Source organism: Centruroides sculpturatus, unplaced genomic scaffold, assembly GCF_000671375.1.
Source record: "Centruroides sculpturatus isolate CEXI.00-Female unplaced genomic scaffold, Cexi_2.0 scaffold385, whole genome shotgun sequence".
NCBI lineage: Eukaryota > Metazoa > Arthropoda > Arachnida > Scorpiones > Buthidae > Centruroides > Centruroides sculpturatus.
In genome coordinates, this window is record NW_019384625.1 from 504,786 (window position 1) to 526,462 (window position 21,677).

The 21,677-nt window shown below is 28.1% G+C and overlaps 2 protein-coding genes across 8 annotated transcripts in view; one reads left to right on the top strand and one right to left on the bottom strand.

Moving 5' to 3' along the window:
- Positions 1-227: 227 nt before the first annotated feature.
- Positions 228-8,420, top strand: LOC111625606 (forkhead box protein E1-like). 7 transcript variants are annotated; one of them, XM_023368807.1, is made up of 3 exons: positions 235-741; positions 5,118-6,031; positions 6,626-6,752. In XM_023368807.1, exons 1-2 carry the CDS (start codon positions 672-674, stop codon positions 6,023-6,025), a joined length of 978 nt encoding a protein of 325 aa, XP_023224575.1. In that variant the 5' UTR covers positions 235-671; the 3' UTR covers positions 6,026-6,031; positions 6,626-6,752. The 7 variants fall into 7 exon arrangements, with proteins under 7 accessions (XP_023224572.1, XP_023224575.1, XP_023224574.1 ...); XM_023368804.1 differs by lacking the exons at positions 5,118-6,031; positions 6,626-6,752 and adding an exon at positions 3,318-4,613 and having other exon boundaries at positions 228-741; XM_023368806.1 differs by having other exon boundaries at positions 236-741; positions 5,118-6,683.
- Positions 8,421-10,276: 1,856 nt separating this feature from the next.
- LOC111625608 (coatomer subunit beta'-like) overlaps positions 10,277-21,677 on the bottom strand; it is a 40,396-nt gene continuing 28,995 nt past the window's right edge. Inside the window, exons 14-20 of the mRNA XM_023368811.1 lie at positions 16,068-16,178; positions 15,779-15,993; positions 15,584-15,676; positions 15,298-15,475; positions 11,002-11,085; positions 10,741-10,929; positions 10,277-10,666 (exon numbers count right to left, since the gene is read on the bottom strand). Of these exons, the coding sequence (XP_023224579.1) occupies positions 10,628-10,666; positions 10,741-10,929; positions 11,002-11,085; positions 15,298-15,475; positions 15,584-15,676; positions 15,779-15,993; positions 16,068-16,178 (909 nt within the window). The 3' untranslated portion in view covers positions 10,277-10,627. The remainder of the gene's footprint in view (positions 10,667-10,740; positions 10,930-11,001; positions 11,086-15,297; positions 15,476-15,583; positions 15,677-15,778; positions 15,994-16,067; positions 16,179-21,677) is intronic.

Below are 21,677 nucleotides of genomic sequence, written 5' to 3' on the forward strand. Positions count from 1 at the left end.
ATATTTATAAAAATTTCGCCACATCTCGCTTATAAATATTTTTATTATGCAGTCGATACTTTTACTCCATTATTTTATTTTATAATCATTTCTAAACGAAATATCCGCATCGAAGAGACTAGGACTTGTGTATAGAAACGTATACAAAAAAAAGGAATATATTTTTTTGTCACTACCGGGTGTATGGAAGCTTGAAGTTGTTTGTTTTTAATATAATGTGTCCAACAACGTGTTAATTAAGTACTTTCCAAAATCAAAACAATCTTTAAGTACAGTCGGCTCGTTTTATCACCAAGCACAAAACTTAAGTAAGTTAAGACGAATTTTAGGCTTTCAAGAGGAGGAGGGATTGACGATTAAGTCGAAAGAGAGTAGAGGGATGTTGAAATCGTTCCAAAAAACTAATTCTTCACTCCTTCGCTCGTTAAAGTCAACACCTGACAGTCGTTTGTATCATTCGGTGGCTGACAATGTTGGCATCATTTCCGGTTAGGAGGTGGGATGTTTTTAACTATCCTCCAATAGTATCACTTTATTTCAAATCTTCTGTGTCACGAGAATCGCATTTTAACCCAATTAGAATTGTTTTTACACGAGAAATGTTCGAATAAGTATATGACGAGATGACGGCAAAAGTGTGATGTTAAATTGTTTAGAGATATGGAAAGGAGATGATGGAAAGATATCAAGCTAACGATAAAGAAAGCGTTTCCACTAATATCGAAAGAAATTTGCTACCAGGTAAATATTTTAATATTATTCCTTAAACTTACTCGCCCAGAAGAAAATAAGATAGAAAAGCAACATTATTTTTCCCCATTTTCTCTGCACTTTCTGCTAATTTAGCAACTGTTGAAGCACTGCCAGATGATGTTGCTAGAAGAAGAAGACCCCCAAAATCTTGTGCATGATGAAGACATTCCTGCGCTAAATGGAACTCGCATCGAGACATTGCCAACTCTGCTAATTGTTTCCATTTTTGTTCACTCTAAAAAATTTCATTAAATTTTATTATATAACAAAACATTTAATTTTATAATTCATATTTTATTTAATAATTACCAGAGCTTCTTGAGCTAACTGATAAGCAATCTTCAAATCACCAAGCTGTAATGCCAATTCAAAACGATGTTCAGGATCAGTGCTAACAGCTAATGCCTGAGCCTTAAAACCCTAATAAAAAAATGAAAAAATGCTTCCATGAATTCTGAAAATAGTTTAGTCAACTATACTGCAGTAGTAACAATAATTTCACTATATTTTAAATATACTGCTGTAAGAATGATATATTTATTTNATAATTTGCGGCTTTTGAATATTTATATAGATTATTTTTTTTTATATTTTTTTGGTAAATATAAATTAAATTTGATATTTTTTTTTCTGGATTGTTAGCTATTTGTTTTCTATGTTTCCGGTAACAATGGCTCTGTCTTTAGCCAATTTAGCGAACTGTTCCAAGGTTGTCGAAACTCGTAAATTAAATGGTTAAAAGAGCCAGATGTAAATTCGTAAATCATTCTTAAAGGCTTATAAATCTATCCAAAATTATAATATTAGAAAGAATTTAAAAAAAGATACAGATTCAGGTTGTAAAATAGTATCAAGATTATTTTGTAAGCCTTTTTTTTTTTTGTTTATTATATTTGAATTTTTAAATGTATTAGTCATTGGTGTAGTTTGTTTATGAAAATGATTAAAATATTCGAGAACAAATTACGCCATTCTTAATAGAAACAAAGAAAAAATGATATTCAACTTTTGTCCCATTTACTTAATTTGAAACATTGTGAATCATTAGATGATGTCAAAAATATCAACTTTTTAAAAGTTTTTTCATTAATTTTAATTAATTTAACTGTTAAAATATTCATTTAAGAATATTCCTATATTTTTAAGCAGGAATATTTGTATTGACGCTCTACTCCGTTTTCATCCTTAAAAATTCCTTCGAAAAATTGGGGAAATCCTCTGGTCCTCTTCTCAAATTAAGTTTAAATTAATTGATATTTAATTTTCCCGATAATAAAATTTATATTTTTAATGAAAACAATAACAAAATGTAATGTTATTAGCAAATATGAATAAAATTAGAGAAGCTTAGAAAGTGCGGTTTGCTACAGAAAAATTGTTTTTAGGAATATCAGAAAACTGTAAAGGATATTGCACAAACATTTGTCACATTGTATGCTCTATAAACATTGTTTACATCAACTAACTGTTAACAAACGTCAGAGTTTCTCAGGTATCATCGTCCTTCGAATCTTTCTCTTCATAAACACCTGGCTATAGGTATAATGTTATGAACTATGTACCTACCGAAATGTCATATCCGGTATCAATTTTCTTTTGATTTAAAACAAATTTTATGTTTTATGCAAGCACACGTATGACTGGCAGCTAGTTAAATCTAGTTACTATTAATTTACGTCATTTTAAATTGTTTCGTTCGAGGTGAGTTAAAAATATTGAGCTCTTTTTAAGTGGTCACATTTTTCAATTAAATTCCGAAAGATGCGGAAGATCAGAAACATTCATTATAGCAATTTTTTCCCATATATTATATAAAATGTAACTTCATTATGTTATACATTCCATTCGAAAAATCATGTTTTCTAAATGACAACTCTTATTTTTAGGAATTAGTTCATTTTTAAAGGAAAGATTTAACTCTAAAGAAATAAACGATTTTAACAGCAAAGTCCAAGAGAAATTCAACAAAAATCATTATTTTTCTACTTTTCTAACGACTAATTTAGCGCTTTCAACTTTGTACAAGAATATTTATATATTTCCCACGTTCAAATAAGCAGTTGTAATGTTCTCTGAAGGATAAACAAACAGTTTATCCAATAAGTTACATCGACTTTACCGAGAAAAGATACATCTCTGAAGATCCGAAAGAACATATATATATATATATTGAAAATAATTAACAATCTGTGTTCATCGGTCTTAGACGAATTGAAAATCGCTTTAACGAGGCGAATTTTTGTCTGAATAAATAAACCAAAAGAGTTTTGTCAGCTGGAATCGATTAAACGACAGATTTAAATACCTATTTCGCAAATTTGTTCTATGGTTTATGCCATAAATCACGATTTAAACTCAAATTTAAATGATCTTAATTAGGTTCAATAGATTAATGATGGAAAATTTTACTTATGATATTATTGAAGATTTTTATTACAATTATTACAGTCAATCCAAATTAAGGTTGATATACGTGATCTAAGTATTTATTATGAAATTTTAATTAGCTTAATGAAATTGTATCTTGATAATGTTTAGAATTGCAGCAATTTAACTTTTTACAGTTTACAAGAACAACTATGAAGAAAAGAAAAGACTAAATATTGCAAGTTCCTCATCAGAACAAGTCATGTCGACTCCACAGAAAAGTAACGAATCATTAGACCACGTTACGGATGTCAAACCACCATATTCGTATGTTGCCATGATCACTATGGCCATCAGAAGTTCTCCAGATAATAAACTTTTCTTAAACGATATATACGAATATATAAAAAAGGAATTTCCTTACTACAGGGATAAGCCTCTAGATAAAGAAAAAGCATGGAAGAACAGTATCAGACATAATCTGAGTCTGAATAAGTGTTTCAAAAAGGTACCTCGAAAGGAAGGAAGTGGTGACAGAAAGGGTAATTATTGGACGATAGATCCAGCAGTCGGAGAAATGTTTGAAAATAATAATTATAAAAGGAGACGACGGATAAGGAAAAAAACATATCCTCCTTCATCTACTCTTACTAAAGAACACTTTCCAGATGCTCACGGTGCCTTTCCTTTAGGCCACAACACTTATTTAACTTCTAATTATAACAGTGCGGCCGTTTCGCCGAATTGGTCGTTATCACACGTTCAAACTTCAGGATACAATTCGTGCCAGAGAGTGACGACGGGACAGGCAGCATTACACTCTCCTTACGGTCATGTCCAGCCGCAATACGATGCTGGCTTGCAGTCTCTGCAGTTGGGTACTATGGGCGGATATACTTCTCACGGTTTTACTAGTAGTGCTACAATAGGATCCTTCCCAGGAAACTTTCCTTCGTGTAGAAGTCAGCCTCCTGCTGACGGAATGCACACGGTTCATTACTATCCGTGGCCTGAAAAACAAATCGTTCTGGACGAAGGAATGAAGAAAAGTTTCTTATATCATAAAACCGAAAATGCTTTAATAAAAGAAGAACAAATGGACGGAAATAGGCTATTTTATGCTTAAATATAAATTGTAATGCTTTTCTAATTGTCGCAAAGGCTCCGTGTATTTGTATGTATGATGTTCGATAGGTGTATATATCTGGATAACAGTATACATTATTCTATGTGCTAGCCAGAATATTCTATCGAATTTTCTATTTTATCTTCTATACGTAAAGAATATCTTAGAAATAATAACGTTAATGATATCTTAGTATATTAATAATAATGTCTGTAATATAGGTCAACATTAGGCGTAACCGCAATTAATAAGCCTCCATTGTTAATTTTCTTTATTAAATATCGTTATAATAAAATATACCTCTAATTTAGAATTTTTGTGTTTATTAAACTCTTCTACTATTAAAATATCAACTACTTTGGGGTTAGAAATTTTAACAAAAATTAATTTAATTCAAAAATTCGTGAGCAAATTTAGTTTAACTTGTGGAAATATAATTATAGTTTCCTTTTCACTTATTATAATATAAAGAATATATTTTAATAATAATTAAACTAAAATCTCAAATTTAGTTTATACATTAAAAAATAACTAAGTTTATTAACTGAAAAATGAAAATCATTATGAACATTTCTAAACAATGCACTTTAATGTAGAAAAATAAATTCGTTTGCTCTTATTTAATATTTTGTTTAATAATTTTAATTGAATTATATGATTAATTTAATTTGTTTAACAGAAATGAAACGTGCAAAATGAAAAACTTGGTTCTTATGTTGTTATTAATAATCATTATTAATACTTAACAAGTAGCGTAAAGCTACTTCAGGATATTTGTTATTAAAATTGATATGTGTGATGTATTTCTTTGAATTATCAGCTTAATGAATAGTTTATAATGTTTGGATTTGTAGCAATTTAAATTTTTCAGTTTACAAGGTCTATGAAGAAGCGAAGAGGTTAAACAGTCCAAATTCCTCGTCGGATCGAGATACATTATCTCCCGAGAAGAATATCGAATTAGGAGATCAAGATCCAAATACCAAACCACCCTATTCGTATGCGGCTCTGATCACCATGGCTATCAAAAGTTCTCCAGAGAAAAAACTCACTCTGAACGAAATATATCAATATTTTACCAAAGAATTTGCATTTTTTCGAAACAATAGAAATAAAAATTCTTGGAAGAACAGTATCAGGCATAATCTCAGTTTGTATCAATGTTTCAAAAGGATACCTCCTAACGGCAAGGGAAGTAAGAAGGGAGGGTTTTGGATAATCGATCCCGAGGCTGAAGATATGTACGAAGATAATAATTATTTAAGACGTCGGATAAGACGAAAACCGAATCTCTCACAAGCGACTCTAACTACATATTTTCCAGATGCTTATAACCCAATATCTCTAAACCATGGCACTTGTTTCGCTTCAAATTATAGTAATTCGGCAGTTTCACCCAATTGGTCCCTATCTCATGTTCAATCGATTGGATATGCTTCTTGTCAGAGAATAACAGCAGGACAGGCCGCTTTATATTCTCCTTACGGACACACTCAGCCGCAATGCGATGCAGGAACACAATCGTTGCAGTTAAGTGCCATGAACGGGTACGCTTCCCATAGTTTTAATAACGGAACCACCATTGGATCCTTTCATGGACATTTCGCTTCTTATCGAAATCCTCCTTCCACAGAAGGAATACATCAAGTGCATTATTATCCTTGGCATGAAAAACAAATTTCTCTGGATGATGATTTGAAGAAAAGTTTGTTTTATCATAAAATTGAAGATTGTTTTATAAAAGAACAGTGCGAAGCAAACAGAATTTTCTATGTCTAATCAAAAGTATTTATTATAAAGTATCTGTCTTACATAGCCCACATACAAAATTCTTTCTTCTTAAAATTAAAATATGGTCAAATATTATACCATTTAGCTGTATGATGAGTGAATATTTTATTTAAGAAATGTAAAGTACGAATATTTTAGTTTAAATTAAACATTAAATATTTTAACCTCTAGTAATGCAATATATAAATTGATTAATTAAAGAGTTAGACCTAAGTAAAATATTCTTTTGAGTCTGTGAAATATTATTACAAGTTTCAAGTATAATGAAGATTTGAAAATAACAATTTTCGCACTATTTATTATAAAATTTTCTTTAAAAAATCATTTTAGTTTTGATTTATATACAGCTAGCACTTTTTTTAATTTAAAAATTCTGTTAAAAACTATATTCTTAATAATACTTTATATAGTGAAAATATGTAGATTTATTCTAACAATTGATTGTTATTGATAATTTCTAGACGGTGGAAATGTTATTAAAAATTATATTCACTTTAATCAATGATTTTTTTGTACTGAAAAATATTATCAGCTTAATGAATGGTTTATAGGTAATGTTTAGAATTGTAGCAATTTAAAATTTTTCAGTTTACAAGAATAACTACGAAGAAGCGAAGAGACTAAACAGTTCGAGTCCCTCATCGGCACAAGTCATGTCTTCTCAGAAGAATGTCGAACAAGGAAGCCAAGATCCAAATTCCAAACCACCTTTTACCTACGGAGCCTTGATCACCATGGCTATCAGAAGCTCTCCAGAGAAGAAACTCACTTTAAATGAAATATATAAATTCTTTATGAAAGAATTTCCATACTTTCGCAAAAAAATGGAAGACAACGAGAAAGGTTGGCAGAATAGCATCAGACATAATCTTAGTCTAAATCAAGCTTTCAAGAAAGTATCCCGTGAAGAAGGTACGGATCGTAAAGGTAATTATTGGGTAATAGATCCAGAAGCCGAAGATATGTACGAGAATAATAATTATAGAAAGAAACGAAGGATTAGAAAGAAACCTTATCAACCGCCACCGTCTATAACTAAACAACTTTTTCCAGATTCGTATAATCCATTATCTTTAAGTCATAACACATATTTAGCTACCAATTATACGGGTGCCACCGTTTCTCCTAACTGGTCTCTATCCCACGTTCAGTCTCCAGGATACAATTCCTGCCAGAGAATGACAACTGGACAGGCCACCCTGCATTCGCCGTACGGTCACGTTCAACCGCAGTATGATACAGGACTGCAGTCTCTACAGTTAGGCACCATGAGTGGTTATACCCCACACAGCATCGGTAGTGGTGCTACAGCGGGCTCATTTCCTGCAAGTTTTCCTCCCTGTAGACGTCAAGCTCCCGCAGATGGTATGCACACAGTCCATTATTACCCGTGGCCAGAGAAACAAGTTGTTCTAGACGACGGCGTAAAGAAAAGTTTCTTTTATCATAAAACTGACGATGCTTTTATTAAGGAGGAACAAGTGGAAGGAAACAGAATTTTCTTCGCTTGACCGGTTTGGTTCCTTCTTTCGCGTACAATTCCATATATTAAAAATACGTGGTCCAACTTAGAATCGCTAAGGTGCTGTAACGAATTTTTGATAATGATAAATGTGATATTCAGAAAATTATTTTGAAATATTTCTGTTTAATCGCCATTATACCTCAAAAACTAAAGGAAACAAACTTTGACAATGGATACCTTACACACCGCATCTTTTTATAATTTCTTGTTTATTTAGAAAATTATATCAAGAAAAAAAAATATTTTAAACATAAATTTATAAAACTTTATATAATATACAGTGAATTTTCGACCAAAGTCTTAAATGTATAAAAAAATTTTTTATAAACGGTATAGTAAGGTATACAGATTCATAATTTTTAATCATTTCTAGCAAAAAATAATGATGAAATTTTATAAATTTCTATTTACATTTTTCAATTATTTTATCATTATTACTACAAATCAATGCATTTGTAATGATTTTCATTATGCAAAAAAAATAACCATTATTCTTTCATAACAAATATTAAGATTCTCAATTTTGTTTATTCAATGTTTATAAATTTGCTCTGTCAATTTAAAAATAAAAATATGTAAAACTTTTTTTTGTTTTGCAAATTGTAAACTTCTTTTTAAACACCCGAATAAATAGCCATTTTGTTTATCATTAAAATGTCTCGGAGAGAGTTTTTAAGTAGAAGTTTATATCTTTCATTCAAAAAATTATTTTGAGGAAGAAAAGTCATTTACATAAATTGTGGTAATTCGAAACTCGTACTGTTTTTATTACGATGTTATTAAGTAAACTGATACCAATTTTGAAAACATATTCAGAAAAATATAACAAATTATCTTTTATTTATTATTTTTTAAACTAGATCTTAACATTCTCTACAATTGAACAACAATCTTTTTAGATTCAACAACCTATAGTTTTAATTTTTTTTTTATATCAATAAAAATATTTATTTAGCATATTTTATTAATGTAACCTACTGCAAAATTATATAAAAGTCTACATTAAATATTAGCAATGTCATTTTGATAAATTAACCATTAAAAATATTGATTCCTTATGAGTCAAAATGTTTAGTGATTAAGCTATCTTGGAAAGCTTAATCACTAAAGAATTATAAATTTATTCTAATTTCGTTATTCGGGATTAAAAGATTCCGTTAGGATATTACGAAAGAAAATAAAACTTTTAATAACAGAAAATTTATAATGTGATAGAGAAAAGCGTAAACTGAGTTGTCACTTAAGCAGCACCTTTAAATGTTGGCAAGATAAACAAACAAGCGCATAGTTGATGTCAAAAATGGAAAATTATCGTCGGTGAGTAGATATTAAAGATGCTGGAAGCGTTTTAGTCCAAGGGGCCAGCTGTTAGTTGCGAATATCCTGTTACAAGGCGGCGCATCAATTGAACTGACAAGCGCCTGTTAGGTAATTTCTCGCCTGCTTTAGCTGAGGATTTGAACTGTCAACCACGTTTTCACTCAACTCCCAGAAAGCTGTTTCTATTTACTTTCACTAAATCTAATCTTACATGGAAACATCAATAAATAACTGCAGTGCTTACGTTTACTGATAATTCCAACAATAAAAACATCGCAAATTATTTAATATGTTTATATATTTTACTTTTAATTATCTATTTCTGAATATTAAATTGGAAACTTTCATCATGATATATGAGTTTAAGGCCTAACTAAAGTAGTTCAGACTTTATATTATAAATAATAGACAATTTTATTGTTTCCTAGTGATCATAAAACATGTGACCCTTGAAAACTTAATAATTCAATATAAACTGAGTAATATTTTTGTCAAGAATGCGTTTTGCAATCGTAACGAGAAGGGAATTTGATATTTGGCATTTATTAATTAAAGGGATCAGTCCAAGTCGTTTAATTTTGTACCAGGTTCATTTTCTCAGGAAGGGTTGGGTACAAATGACGTGGAGCATTTACACTTTGATCTACATCTGTATAAACAAACATGAGCGACCAATCATTCTCATAGACAAGGTTAGAGAAATATGAGGTGTACTGCACCTGCTGGGTCAACATAATTTAATATTGTTTTGTCCAGTTGTCATTTCTAATGTCACATTATTAAAATTTTTGTATCTTCATTTAGAATAAACAGAACTTCATTAGGACTATGGATGTGGTCTTCTACATGAATTGCTACACATAAGGTTGTTTCAAGTAATATCCGTTATTGAATCGTTTAGTAACATATATGGTTGTCTGAGATAAATTTTATTGTCATTTCTTATTTACATTTACTTAATGTCAACAGCATCTAGAATGTCAATATTATTAACGGATGTGACAAACATATACAAAATGGGGTGTAATGCTGTCTTCCTCTCCTTAGTTAGTCGTGAGAAAGAACTTAAACAGTAAACAATGACACTTGGAAAATTGTCAGGAATCAAACAGGATATAGTAAATTTTAAACAGAAATTAAACACAATTAAAAAAAGTATGGGTAATACTAACTTACAACTAGAATATGAAAAAAAAAAAACATATTTTCATTTTCCTTTGCTTGTCTAAATATTTTATTAAAAATAACAATAATTAACAATTTGAAACTGTTACACTAACAAAAAAAATAACAATAATAATATGTAATAAGTACCTTTATGTACTAAAACTTTGATGAAATTATAACAACAAATTTCACCTTTATTATGAAAAAATATCACTCAAACACATTGATTAATTATATTTTTAATTTAATTAGAAATAAACAATGACATACAATTCAGCAGTATTTTTTCCAACATGTATCAGGCATTTCATCTTCAAATTTACAAGACAAAATATACATACTTCATTTTGTGCTGACAGGAGTTTTATTCAGAATCATGTAAAATGCTCAAAAGACGAAAATATACTTTGTATTGTAGATTTGGTTCTTGATATAAAGTCAACATTTCAATAAATGTTCTGAAATATGTTCTGAAGTGAAATGTGACATTAAATTGATCATATCACCAGAATCTTTCTATATATAGAATAACTTCTTTTATTTTAATATAACCAATTATGAAATATTCCATTTTTCCATTAATCTTCACTCAACAAATCCTCGTCTAAATTAAAATCCTAAAATTATAAACAAAAATATTTATTATTTGGCATGAGTTATTCTGAATTAAAAATGAATGAAAAATTCATACCGATGTATCAATATTGTCGTCTAAAACCAAATTGTTGATATCTATTTCTAGTTCTGCATCTATTTGAGATAAATCAAACTGTCCTGGATGAGACCTTCCTTCTGCTCCAAATATTTGTTTGGCATCATCTGTTTTATCAGTTTGTTGTTGCAAAGTGGGTAAATCTGATGTTAACACACTGCTTTTATCCTTCAGCAAAATAAATAATTTTAGTACTTTTAAATTAACAATTATATTATAAAACGATTTAAAATTAAATACTTGATCATATTCATTTTCCACTTTATAGTCTTCTGAAAATTTAGCACTTTTAGCTTCATTTATGGGATTTCTTTCATGATTTGCCTAAATTTAAAACATGTTAAATTATATATCTGGAATATCTTAATAAAACTGACTAATTTATTGTTAGAGGTAATATTCTTCTAAATACCAAATCAGTATAAATATATAATAATTAATAATTTAGGTTATTTATACAGATAGAATATAATAACAAAGTTGTTTTTTTTCAGTTAATCTAGTTCATTTCTAGAGAATGAACACCTAGTCTAAATATGGATTATTTAGACTAGGTGGGCTAGGTCAAATTTAATTGAAATAATTCCCAAAATGGCACTTTCCATTACTTATTTTAACTGAATTAGGACAAAATATGTCTTTCTATTGAGTTGTTATATTCCAAATAAAATTTTTTCAAAACAAAGCTTTCTTTAAAATCTTTGAAGTATCAGTTTTATTGAATAATTACATTTATGATTAATATTTTTCAGTCTGTGGATGACTCTTAATTGTCAAGCCAGTTTTATTCCAGCAGACAAAGGCCAAGTCTCACTTGTTCACAGTTTTATGTTTGGGGCTGGATGATTTAGACTTGTTTATAATTAATATTGGAAGTATGTTTAAAGAAAAAATTATCATTTCTGCTGCTAAGTGACTTGCTTTAATATTTCTTTCTTTAATATTTTGATGTTTTGTAAAATGGCTGAGTACAAAAAGTTATCAGTCGATGAAGTATTATATTTAATCCCATGTCAGAAATACATAGATATAAAACTGAAGCTGAAGAAAAGGCATCCAATTTTAAGCTCAGTCAAATTAAATACTACACATAGAAGTGTAGTATTTAATTTGACTGAGCTTAAAATTCTGTATTAGACATTTTTAAATTTAAAACAGGGCTGTGGAGTCAGAGTTGGGAGGAATTTCTGGCCAGAGGAGTTGGAGTTAAGAAAATGTGTTGACTCTGACTCTGGAATTTCAAATTTAATTTAGTTTTTTATTTAAATGAAAGAAAATTTATTTTATATTTAATAATTTCTTAAAATGTTTTTGTATTTTGTTATAATACATTTATTTTAAATACAAAATGCAATAATTTAATTTATTAAATATATAGCTTTCTTTGTAGTATTTGTGTTTAGTAGTTAAATTGTTCTGACTTAATTGAATTTGAATATTTTTGAATCATTCTTTATTATCCCTGCTCTAAATAAATACTCTATTTTTCTGAGTGAGTGAGACTAATTGATCAGAGTATATATTTTTCTTTTCTGAACAAGGAGCTGAAGTAGCTAGTTTGCACACTTTTTAGGTGGACCAACATTTCTGGAAGGGTAAAATTGAAGTGCAAATGTTGTAGAATAAAGATATGTAGATGTTGAATTTTATCATTCCCCTTTCTTCTTTTATTAAATATTAAAAATTAATTTTTTTGTACAAATAAATATTAAAGTAAGTTAAATATTAAAAATACTAACTATAAAAGTATGTGGGTAAATGCCCAGGGCTCTTTTCAGAGTTCAGAGTAGGGTACCCCCCTATGAGTGCCTCTGTCCCCTATAAAATGACTTAATTTTTAATTTTGCCGGAGTCAGAGTCAGCCTACTAAAATTACCAGGAGTTGGAGTCAAGTATTTACTGACTACGCAGCCCTGATTTTTAAAAAATTGATGTTTTATTCTAATTTTTTTAAACATTTTTTTCTTTTAATTATTATTCTGTTAATTGTTTCATGTTAAGAAAAGTATAAAGAAATAAATCCCAAAATATCAAGACAAATACCATTGTTTTTTTCTATAATTTTTTGAAAATAATGAAAAAACCCAGTATGCACAAACATTCATAAGAGCTTACCCCAGTAAAGAAAGTGTTAAACTATTAACTGATAGAATTTTAAATTTCATCTCAACATACATCTATTTGTATATTATAATCTGGTTTAAATAAAACATCTAAACACAGGGTAAAATACGTACAGTACAAATATAAATTCATTTGTATCTATAATTTAATAAAATTACACTTAATAGTTAAAATTATAAATATATTGTATTTTAAAGTGTGATAAATATTTTCTATTGAATATATATTGTAAATTACTATTTGTAAACATTAAAGCTCACTAAATATTATATTAAATGATCATATTATATATATATACAGTCGACCCCCCTATAAGATCATTGATTTTTCCGTTTTATCTGAATTACATGTTGTACGAGTCACTTAGATTTTACAAATACGTGTGCCGGGCTGTGAACGGCTCACATATTTGTAAAATCTAAGTGACTCGTACAACATGTAATTCAGATAAAACAAAAAAATCAATGATCTTATAGGGGGGTCGACTGTATATATATATAATTATATTATATTCTCAAAGAAATTAGAGCCTGATATTTAATCAATTCTGAAACAATATAATTATGTAAAAGATAAAACAGCAGCATCTGTTTAAATTTTTATTTTAGAAAATCTAAGAAATTTTATAGAAAAATTTCAACATAAAGAATTTGTTTTTATGATTCATAATAAATGAATCATTAAATATCATACTTTTAAGTTTCATTAATAATTTACAAACATTATAGTAATCTAATTAATTTTGTATATAATAAATAATTCAATTATAATTGACATTATTAAATAAGCTTAGTATATTTATATTTAAAGTAAATTAATATTTATATCAAAGTGAATAATGAAATTTTATTTTATTATATTTATTTTTTCAATATTATGTTTAAAACTATTCAAAATGCCTTACCTTTGTAAGAAAAACTAAACTATAAACCAATTTCAATATAATAGAACAAATACAATATAAAACAACAAACTTCTAAGCTGTGTTTTTACAAATATTTCAGAAATCTTTTCCAATATGAATAATAATACATATATATTTTAATGATTAAATATTTAAAGAATTAGCTTGAAATTGTTACAAAAATATTTTTAGAGTATAAACAAAATACAAATAGATTTTTAACTAAATTAAGTTGAATCAAATTTAGAAAATGTTTTAATGCTATTAAATCTGTAATCCTTTGTAAAAATTCTAATGTATTATTTAATTTCTGAAACTATAAAAGAATATTCATATTTTATTCTCTTCTCTTGTTTTACCATGTTATTTTGTTATCATATTGATAAATTATATAAATATTAACAAAATAAGTTTACCAACTGGAGGCCCAATTATAAACTTTAAAAACTAATCTAGTTTAAAAAAAATACTTCATAGTCATAATTAGCAATCTCTTCATATGAGAGTGAGTCAAGAAGTGTAAGTTGCACTCATACCAAAAATAAAAGTATGAAACATAAGGATCAAAAAGTTTTATTTGTGTGAATGTATAATCCAAGTGCTACTTTTTTTTAATGATTATATCAAAAAGTTTATTTATTTTAAAAAATAAACAAACTTTTTGATATAATCACAAAGTTTATTTAAACATTTATTATAGTGTGTCAGAGTTTTCTTATCCTCTCCTTGGAAGTATTCCTGTCCAACATACAATAACCATTCTCACATTGCATTTGTGATATGTCTTCATCAGATTTGTATCAGTGATTCAAAAGATCCTTTTTTATGAGACTGCTGAACTCATGAAACTCACAAGGTGCAAGGTCTGGACTGTAAGTAGGATGTTCTCATACAGTCAATTTGAATTCTTCCAGTAGGGCCTGCATGATGCCTGCTGAATGAGGTGTGGAATTGTCGTGCAAAAGATTTCTCATCATACACTCCCCTCAACTGTCAGTGAATTTCAGTGGTTACTCTTTTTTCCCCATAAGAAAAGAGTTTATACACAACTTCCAATTTGGAAGCTATATCCAAATGATGTGACATCTTTCACGGCTGAAAACGGATTAATCACTGCAGCCACATTGACAAATCTGATACATCTTGTAGCCTGAAGTATTACCAATGTTGCTACCAAATTTAATCTAAATATTGTTTATCAATAGAAAGTACTTGAGAATTGCAACTTACTTTTTGACTCACCTTCATAAGTACTAAATTATAATTCATATTATTAGCTTTAAAATAAATTCAGCACTTGCACATATATGACTAAATTTATCATATATTTTATATTGCATTTTAATTAAAATTTCATGTAAAAATTTTGAAATTCAGACATATGGAAGAATAATGATGATTAAGAGTTTTCATCATATGCTAGAATAGTAAATGCATATTTCTTTTTATGCAGAATAATAAAATTTTAGATACATTACCAAATTAAGATTTAGATATATTACACTTACAAGAATTTTCAAATAATCAGAAGCAGGATGAAATTGATTTTGCTGTTTTAAGAACTCTTCAGCAATTATTGCATCTTGAAGACCAGGAAATAAATTTTTGTATTCTTCAGGATCAGCAAGAGCCTGAGATGCTTTTTCATTTACTTTTTTCAAACTTTCTTTCCATAACTTTACAATACTTAAAAAACAAAAATCAAATATTCAAAAATAAATAAAATATTTATTAAACTATTTCACAATAAATAATATTTTATATAATCTTAATCAAGAAATTAATATATTTTACTTTGAAACTTGACTCGGAAGGTAAGCACGAGCAAAGAAAGCGGCTTCTGGAAGACGCCCAGTCTGAATTAAAACTTCTAAAGCCTTTTCTTTTCTGATAAAAATATAATTAATTTATCATTTCTATTTATTTAAAATTACTAAAAAATGTTATATCAAACATGTTTTGTATTTTAATATTATTCCTTAAACTTACTCGCCCAGAAGAAAATAAGATAGAAAAGCAACATTATTTTTCCCCATTTTCTCTGCACTTTCTGCTAATTTAGCAACTGTTGAAGCACTGCCAGATGATGTTGCTAGAAGAAGAAGACCCCCAAAATCTTGTGCATGATGAAGACATTCCTGCGCTAAATGGAACTCGCATCGAGACATTGCCAACTCTGCTAATTGTTTCCATTTTTGTTCACTCTAAAAAATTTCATTAAATTTTATTATATAACAAAACATTTAATTTTATAATTCATATTTTATTTAATAATTACCAGAGCTTCTTGAGCTAACTGATAAGCAATCTTCAAATCACCAAGCTGTAATGCCAATTCAAAACGATGTTCAGGATCAGTGCTAACAGCTAATGCCTGAGCCTTAAAACCCTAATAAAAAAATGAAAAAATGCTTCCATGAATTCTGAAAATAGTTTAGTCAACTATACTGCAGTAGTAACAATAATTTCACTATATTTTAAATATACTGCTGTAAGAATGATATATTTATTTTCATGTATAAAGTAAACTGATATAAGAGACAGAAAACAATTTAAATTTTTTTATAAATTGAGTTATATAATAAAATTTATACTATAAACAAAATTTAAAGAGAATATTGAAAGACTTATACTGCTAACAATAATAAACACATATACTTTTCAAAATTCTTATATTTCTTTAGATAGTTTTTTATTTAATTGTTCTTTAGATAATTTTCAACAGTACCAGTTTTCAAACATATTTTGTAATATATTGTATTTTAGAGAAATATAATATAAAATGCATTATGCAATTCAAAATCAAAAAGAATCATCTAAAAAAGAAATCAGAGAAAGAATAAATATGAAAAATAAGAAAATAAACAATTTCACAAAAGAAAATAGTAGCATCAATCCAAAATTTCAATAAATATGTTTCAATTTGAATGTTAACAAAGATACCAATCATTAAGCTGTATAATGTATTTTAAATATAATAAACTGATATAGTACATAAACATACTTGCACAGCTGTAAAAACAACAGTCAATATATTATTAATTCAATGTCCAAGCAATTATTGCCAATGGAATAGCAAAGGTGTCAAAAATTTCATAATCATTGCAGAATAGAGAGTGGGTCATTTTAATCAATCCATTCGAATAACTTAAAAAATATGCATTCTATAAAAAATTTGTTAAATGAAAACTTCAAAGGGGCTACAAGATTTTATTAAATGGACCCCATTTTTTCTTCTACCTATTTATCATACATATTTTTTATTCTATATTATTTACAATCTTACAGAAAAGAAACTTTTATATGAAACAGTTTTTCCAAAAGATGCATTTATCAGAAGCTGTGAGCATTTGAACTTTTGCATGGCCATGACGATATGCAAATGTGTCTGTGGATATTTGTGAGGTTCATTAAAAAGTTACCAGGCCTATATAGTCACTTTACCTGATTTTTATTTGTGGGAATATTTAAATAATGCTGTCTATGAACAGAAACCAAGAATCAGGAACTGTCTATGCACAGGAAACAAGTAGAGAAGAAATGATCAGGAAAATTCAAATAGCTTGTACAACCATTACATGAGAACATTTTACTAATGACGTAAGACATTTCCAACAGAGAAATTGACATATGCATTCAAAGAAATAAAGATGTTTTTGAACAATGTTCTAACAGGAGAAAAATGTGAGAGGCAAGGGGACTCATGATAATTAAGCATATGCTAAAAGTTCAATTAACATAAAAAATGTCTTGAGAAATTTAAGGCAACTTTTGAACATGAGGATAAATTTTGAAAAATCAACCAAGATATCACAAACTTGATTGCTTTAACACACTGTAGCACATATTTTTGTATCAATTCATTATTTGAAGAAGAAAAATAATTCCACTAAATAATAATAGTTTTCTAATGAGTTTTCTTCCTTTTCTCCCCCCGAACTTCACAGATATCCATAGACATGCATACATACAGTGCATGTTTATGGTGGCTGTGTAAAAGTTCAAATGCTGCTAACTTCTGATAAGTGCACCTTTCTGAAAAAAATTTGTCCAAATAAAAGCTTGTCTGTCTTTTTATGCAGAATCATAACATGCAATAAAAAATAAGGAATCACATTTAATTAAATAAAGCTGACTCCATTTTCACAAATTGGAAGAATAAAATCCTAAGGATAAAATGAACCACTCTATATATCTAATAATAGAATATAATGGAAAACTGCAAAGTCAAACTGAAGTTCATCTACTACTTAACTATTTATTAAAAATATATGAAATATATATATATACACCATACTACTACCTTATAGTTTCAAGTTTCATGAACAACTTCTTTTCCTAAATTATTTTATCTGTTAAAAGTTAAAAAATACATAATTTTACAAAGAGACTATTTCAAAATATTTCTCTTTTGAAAAATGTTGTTAAAACAATTTGAAATATTTTTCAAATGTAAAACAATTAAAAACAATTTTTCTGCTAGTCTTTTTTTTTCCTTCTTAAATTACAAAAATGAGTTGAAACATATTGAGACTGATTTTTCCAGTTGATAATGTATCGTTAACAAATTCCTGATCTACTGTATATCCAACATATGATTTAACCTTTAATTCTGGTAACATATCATTTAAAACAACATTGAATAAATGTTATACGAAAGATATTGCTACTGTATATCACTGTAAAGAATAGCTATCATGCATACGTCCAAAATTTGCATGAAAATATGATGTTTTGTTGGTCACTATAGCATGCAGAGAAAATGTCATCTACTGTCAGTCTACAACAAAATGGAGTATCTGCAGTGCTGAAATTTTGCTTCTGCTTTATAAATAGATGTGGAAGTTTATGATGTACTGAAACAGGCATAAAGCAAAGAAACTATTCTACAATCTATAACATTTTGACAGTTCAAGGCATTCTCTGAAGGCTGAAAATCAACCTTGAAGTAGAGAGGTGTACAGACTTCTCTATGAGTGATATAACTAAAGAACTTATCAACATTGTTGATATCATTGAGAATGTGCAAAATTGCATGAACACTGCTATAGGAGTGTTCATACAATTTTCAATCACTGGTACATATAATAAATACAATCAACCTAATAATTTCAAATATCAAGTGAACAGCCAGATTCTTTATAACCTGTCTTTTCACATGCTTATCAACATGTAACTGAAAATGCAAAATCATTCTATTATTGGTTATCATTATTCAGTCTTAACCAGTGCTTTAAACATTATCACTTTAGTCATTATTTGTTCATTACTATGAATAACAGTAGAGTTTCTGGCATTTCTTACTTCAATTTTACATTATATGAATTACCATTAATTAACAATAAAAATTATAACTAATAAATTTTCATTAAATTTCTTGATTGTTGGGCTGCAATTTGAAAAAATGTAGACCTATAAATTTTCACTGTCGCCCATCTGTCTTTCTTTATTCTTGAGAATGGAGTTATATAGATAAAAGACGAGACCTGGTATGAAAACCTTAGGGGCAGGAGACCCCAATTAACTATATACAAACTTCCATTGCAAACCAAAAGTCATGTTATTTCAATTCAAAAACTTTTCTCTGAAAAGTGTCAGATGACTGGCAAAACTCTATTGTTAAAGGAAAAGTAAGATGTACAGGGGCAAGACTCTACAGTACTAATTTAAGGTGAAGAGCATATATTTTAAATTAAATAAATTAAAAATATGATTAAAAATTGCAGCTTGGCATTGTGACAATGTCACAATTATTACTTGTTTAACATATTTTTTAATGTCAGAATGAATAAAACTAGAATTTATGCTCACTGTAGTTTTATTTACTTACTCTGCTTAAATATTATCACTATAAATGAATCCTGAAGTGATTACAGAAGTGAATTCTACTGTATATATAAATATTCTCTATCAATTTATTATAAATTAAGAATCTTAATTTTGCTTTATTTCATTAAAAAAAATTTTTTAAAGTTAAAAGTACTCTTATTTCTTGTGTTACCAACATTGGCTTTGAGATAAAAAATTTGGATTTATAAGGTTGTTTTGTTAGTATTTAATGAAATACCAAGAGCATCAAATACAATGATACTCTTTGACCAAAAGATAAAAAGTAAAACCTACAAGAGCATACTAAAAATCTACAGAATATAAAATAACATAAATGTTTCTTTAAAAAAATATTAGCTTATGTAAATTCAGAAATATTGAAAAAAAATTAAAAAATTGACCTGCATTAGAAAGTAAAAGACAACCATAAATAATATACAGTATAATGAAAAAACAACAAACAAGGCACTAAACTTAATACTTCAATATTTGTATTTTTATTAAGTGAAATGTACTGCAATCAAAGTATAATTATATGTTCAATCAACCCATGTGAATTCATTAAAGTTGAATGCACAGTATAGTTGCAACAGTTACCAAATAAAGAGAAATAATCAAAATCCAAGTAAACATTTTACTGAGAAGTTTCAAATAAATGTAAAAATTGCTCACCATCCAAAGTATACATTTTGGCAGATAAGGAAATTTACAACAGTTTAATAAAGTTAATATAATTATAGTAAATATAAATTTCATAAACTTAATAGTTTGATACAGAGTATAGTAACTTAATGTACAGTGTATGAACAAATATACCCACATTATTTTATAATAATAATAATAATTAATGTTTCTTAAAATCACACTAGTCCACTAGTTAAATAAGTTCAATCTCTGTTTCTTTCAAATAATGACTGTTATTGTTCATATAAGTACTTTATGCTAATGTAGTAAGAAAATATTTTCTTGTTTTTGTGTAATTTCTTTGTAAATTGAAAATGGCCTTAGAACAGGTAAAAATATTGCTTAATATAGAATACAGAATGTATTGCAGAATAAAGCTGCATCAGTTAAGTTGCTTGAGAATCTTTTAAACAATTTTTGCTTTGCTATTTGTAAATGCTATTTTTTTCAATATAAATCAAAATATTTACTAAAAAATGACACAAAATTTTGCTGATGTTATAGAAATTATATTATATTGTCAGAGGCAACCAATGACACACATTTCTACACCCTTTGTCAGAAAAATTCCAGGACAAATAGCAGAAAATAGAAAATTGCAATTACCAAGTAATGATCCTAACTCCTGGCAAAGTAGTCCCCTCAGCTATCTATACACAATTGCCAATATTTTTGGAGGTCTTGGAAGCAAGCAGAGAAAGCTTCAAGTGTGATGCTTGTTAGCTCATTTGTCACTGTCCATTGGAGATCTGTGATATCTTGACAAAATGTCTGTTCCTTTTTCACTTGTGGAAACAAGAAAAATTACACTTTTCTGACAAAGGGTTGCAACTAAAAGGGACATTTCATCAAGATATCGCAGACATCCAATGAACTGTAACAAATAAGCTAACAAGCATCACACTTGAAGCTTTCTCTTCTTGTTTCCAATACCTCCAGAAACATTGACAATTTGTGTATAGATAGCTGAGGGGACTACTTTGCCAGGAGCTAGGATCATTACTTGGTAATTGCAATTTTCTATTTTTTATGGGCTTTCTCCTGAAACTTTTCTGACAAAGAATGTAAAATTAATTTTAAATGTTGTTCTCATTGATTCCAAACTTTGCTGCACCAACAACACAGTGGCTAATTTAAAACAGAAGTTTCTAAATTGTCTTTTAACAAAGTTCTTTTAAACAGCTTCATCAGGCAATGCACCATAAATTTTTGTTCTTGAAGTTAGCATTTTTATTTTAAAGTCATAGTAACAGAATCCTTAATTTTTCATTATTTGTCACTATCTATCAGTCTACTTAACTGACAGAAAATTTTATATTTATTTACAAAATTAAAGATGTATGAAATATAGATAAACAGTTTATTTAAATCAAGC

Coding starts and splice junctions, on each gene's coding strand:
- LOC111625606 (XM_023368804.1), top strand. CDS start 672: ATGATGGAAAGATATCAAGCTAACGATAAAGAAAGCGTTTCCACTAAT. Junction 742..3,317: donor CGAAAGAAATTTGCTACCAG/GTAAATATTTTA, acceptor AACTTTTTACAG/TTTACAAGAACAACTATGAA.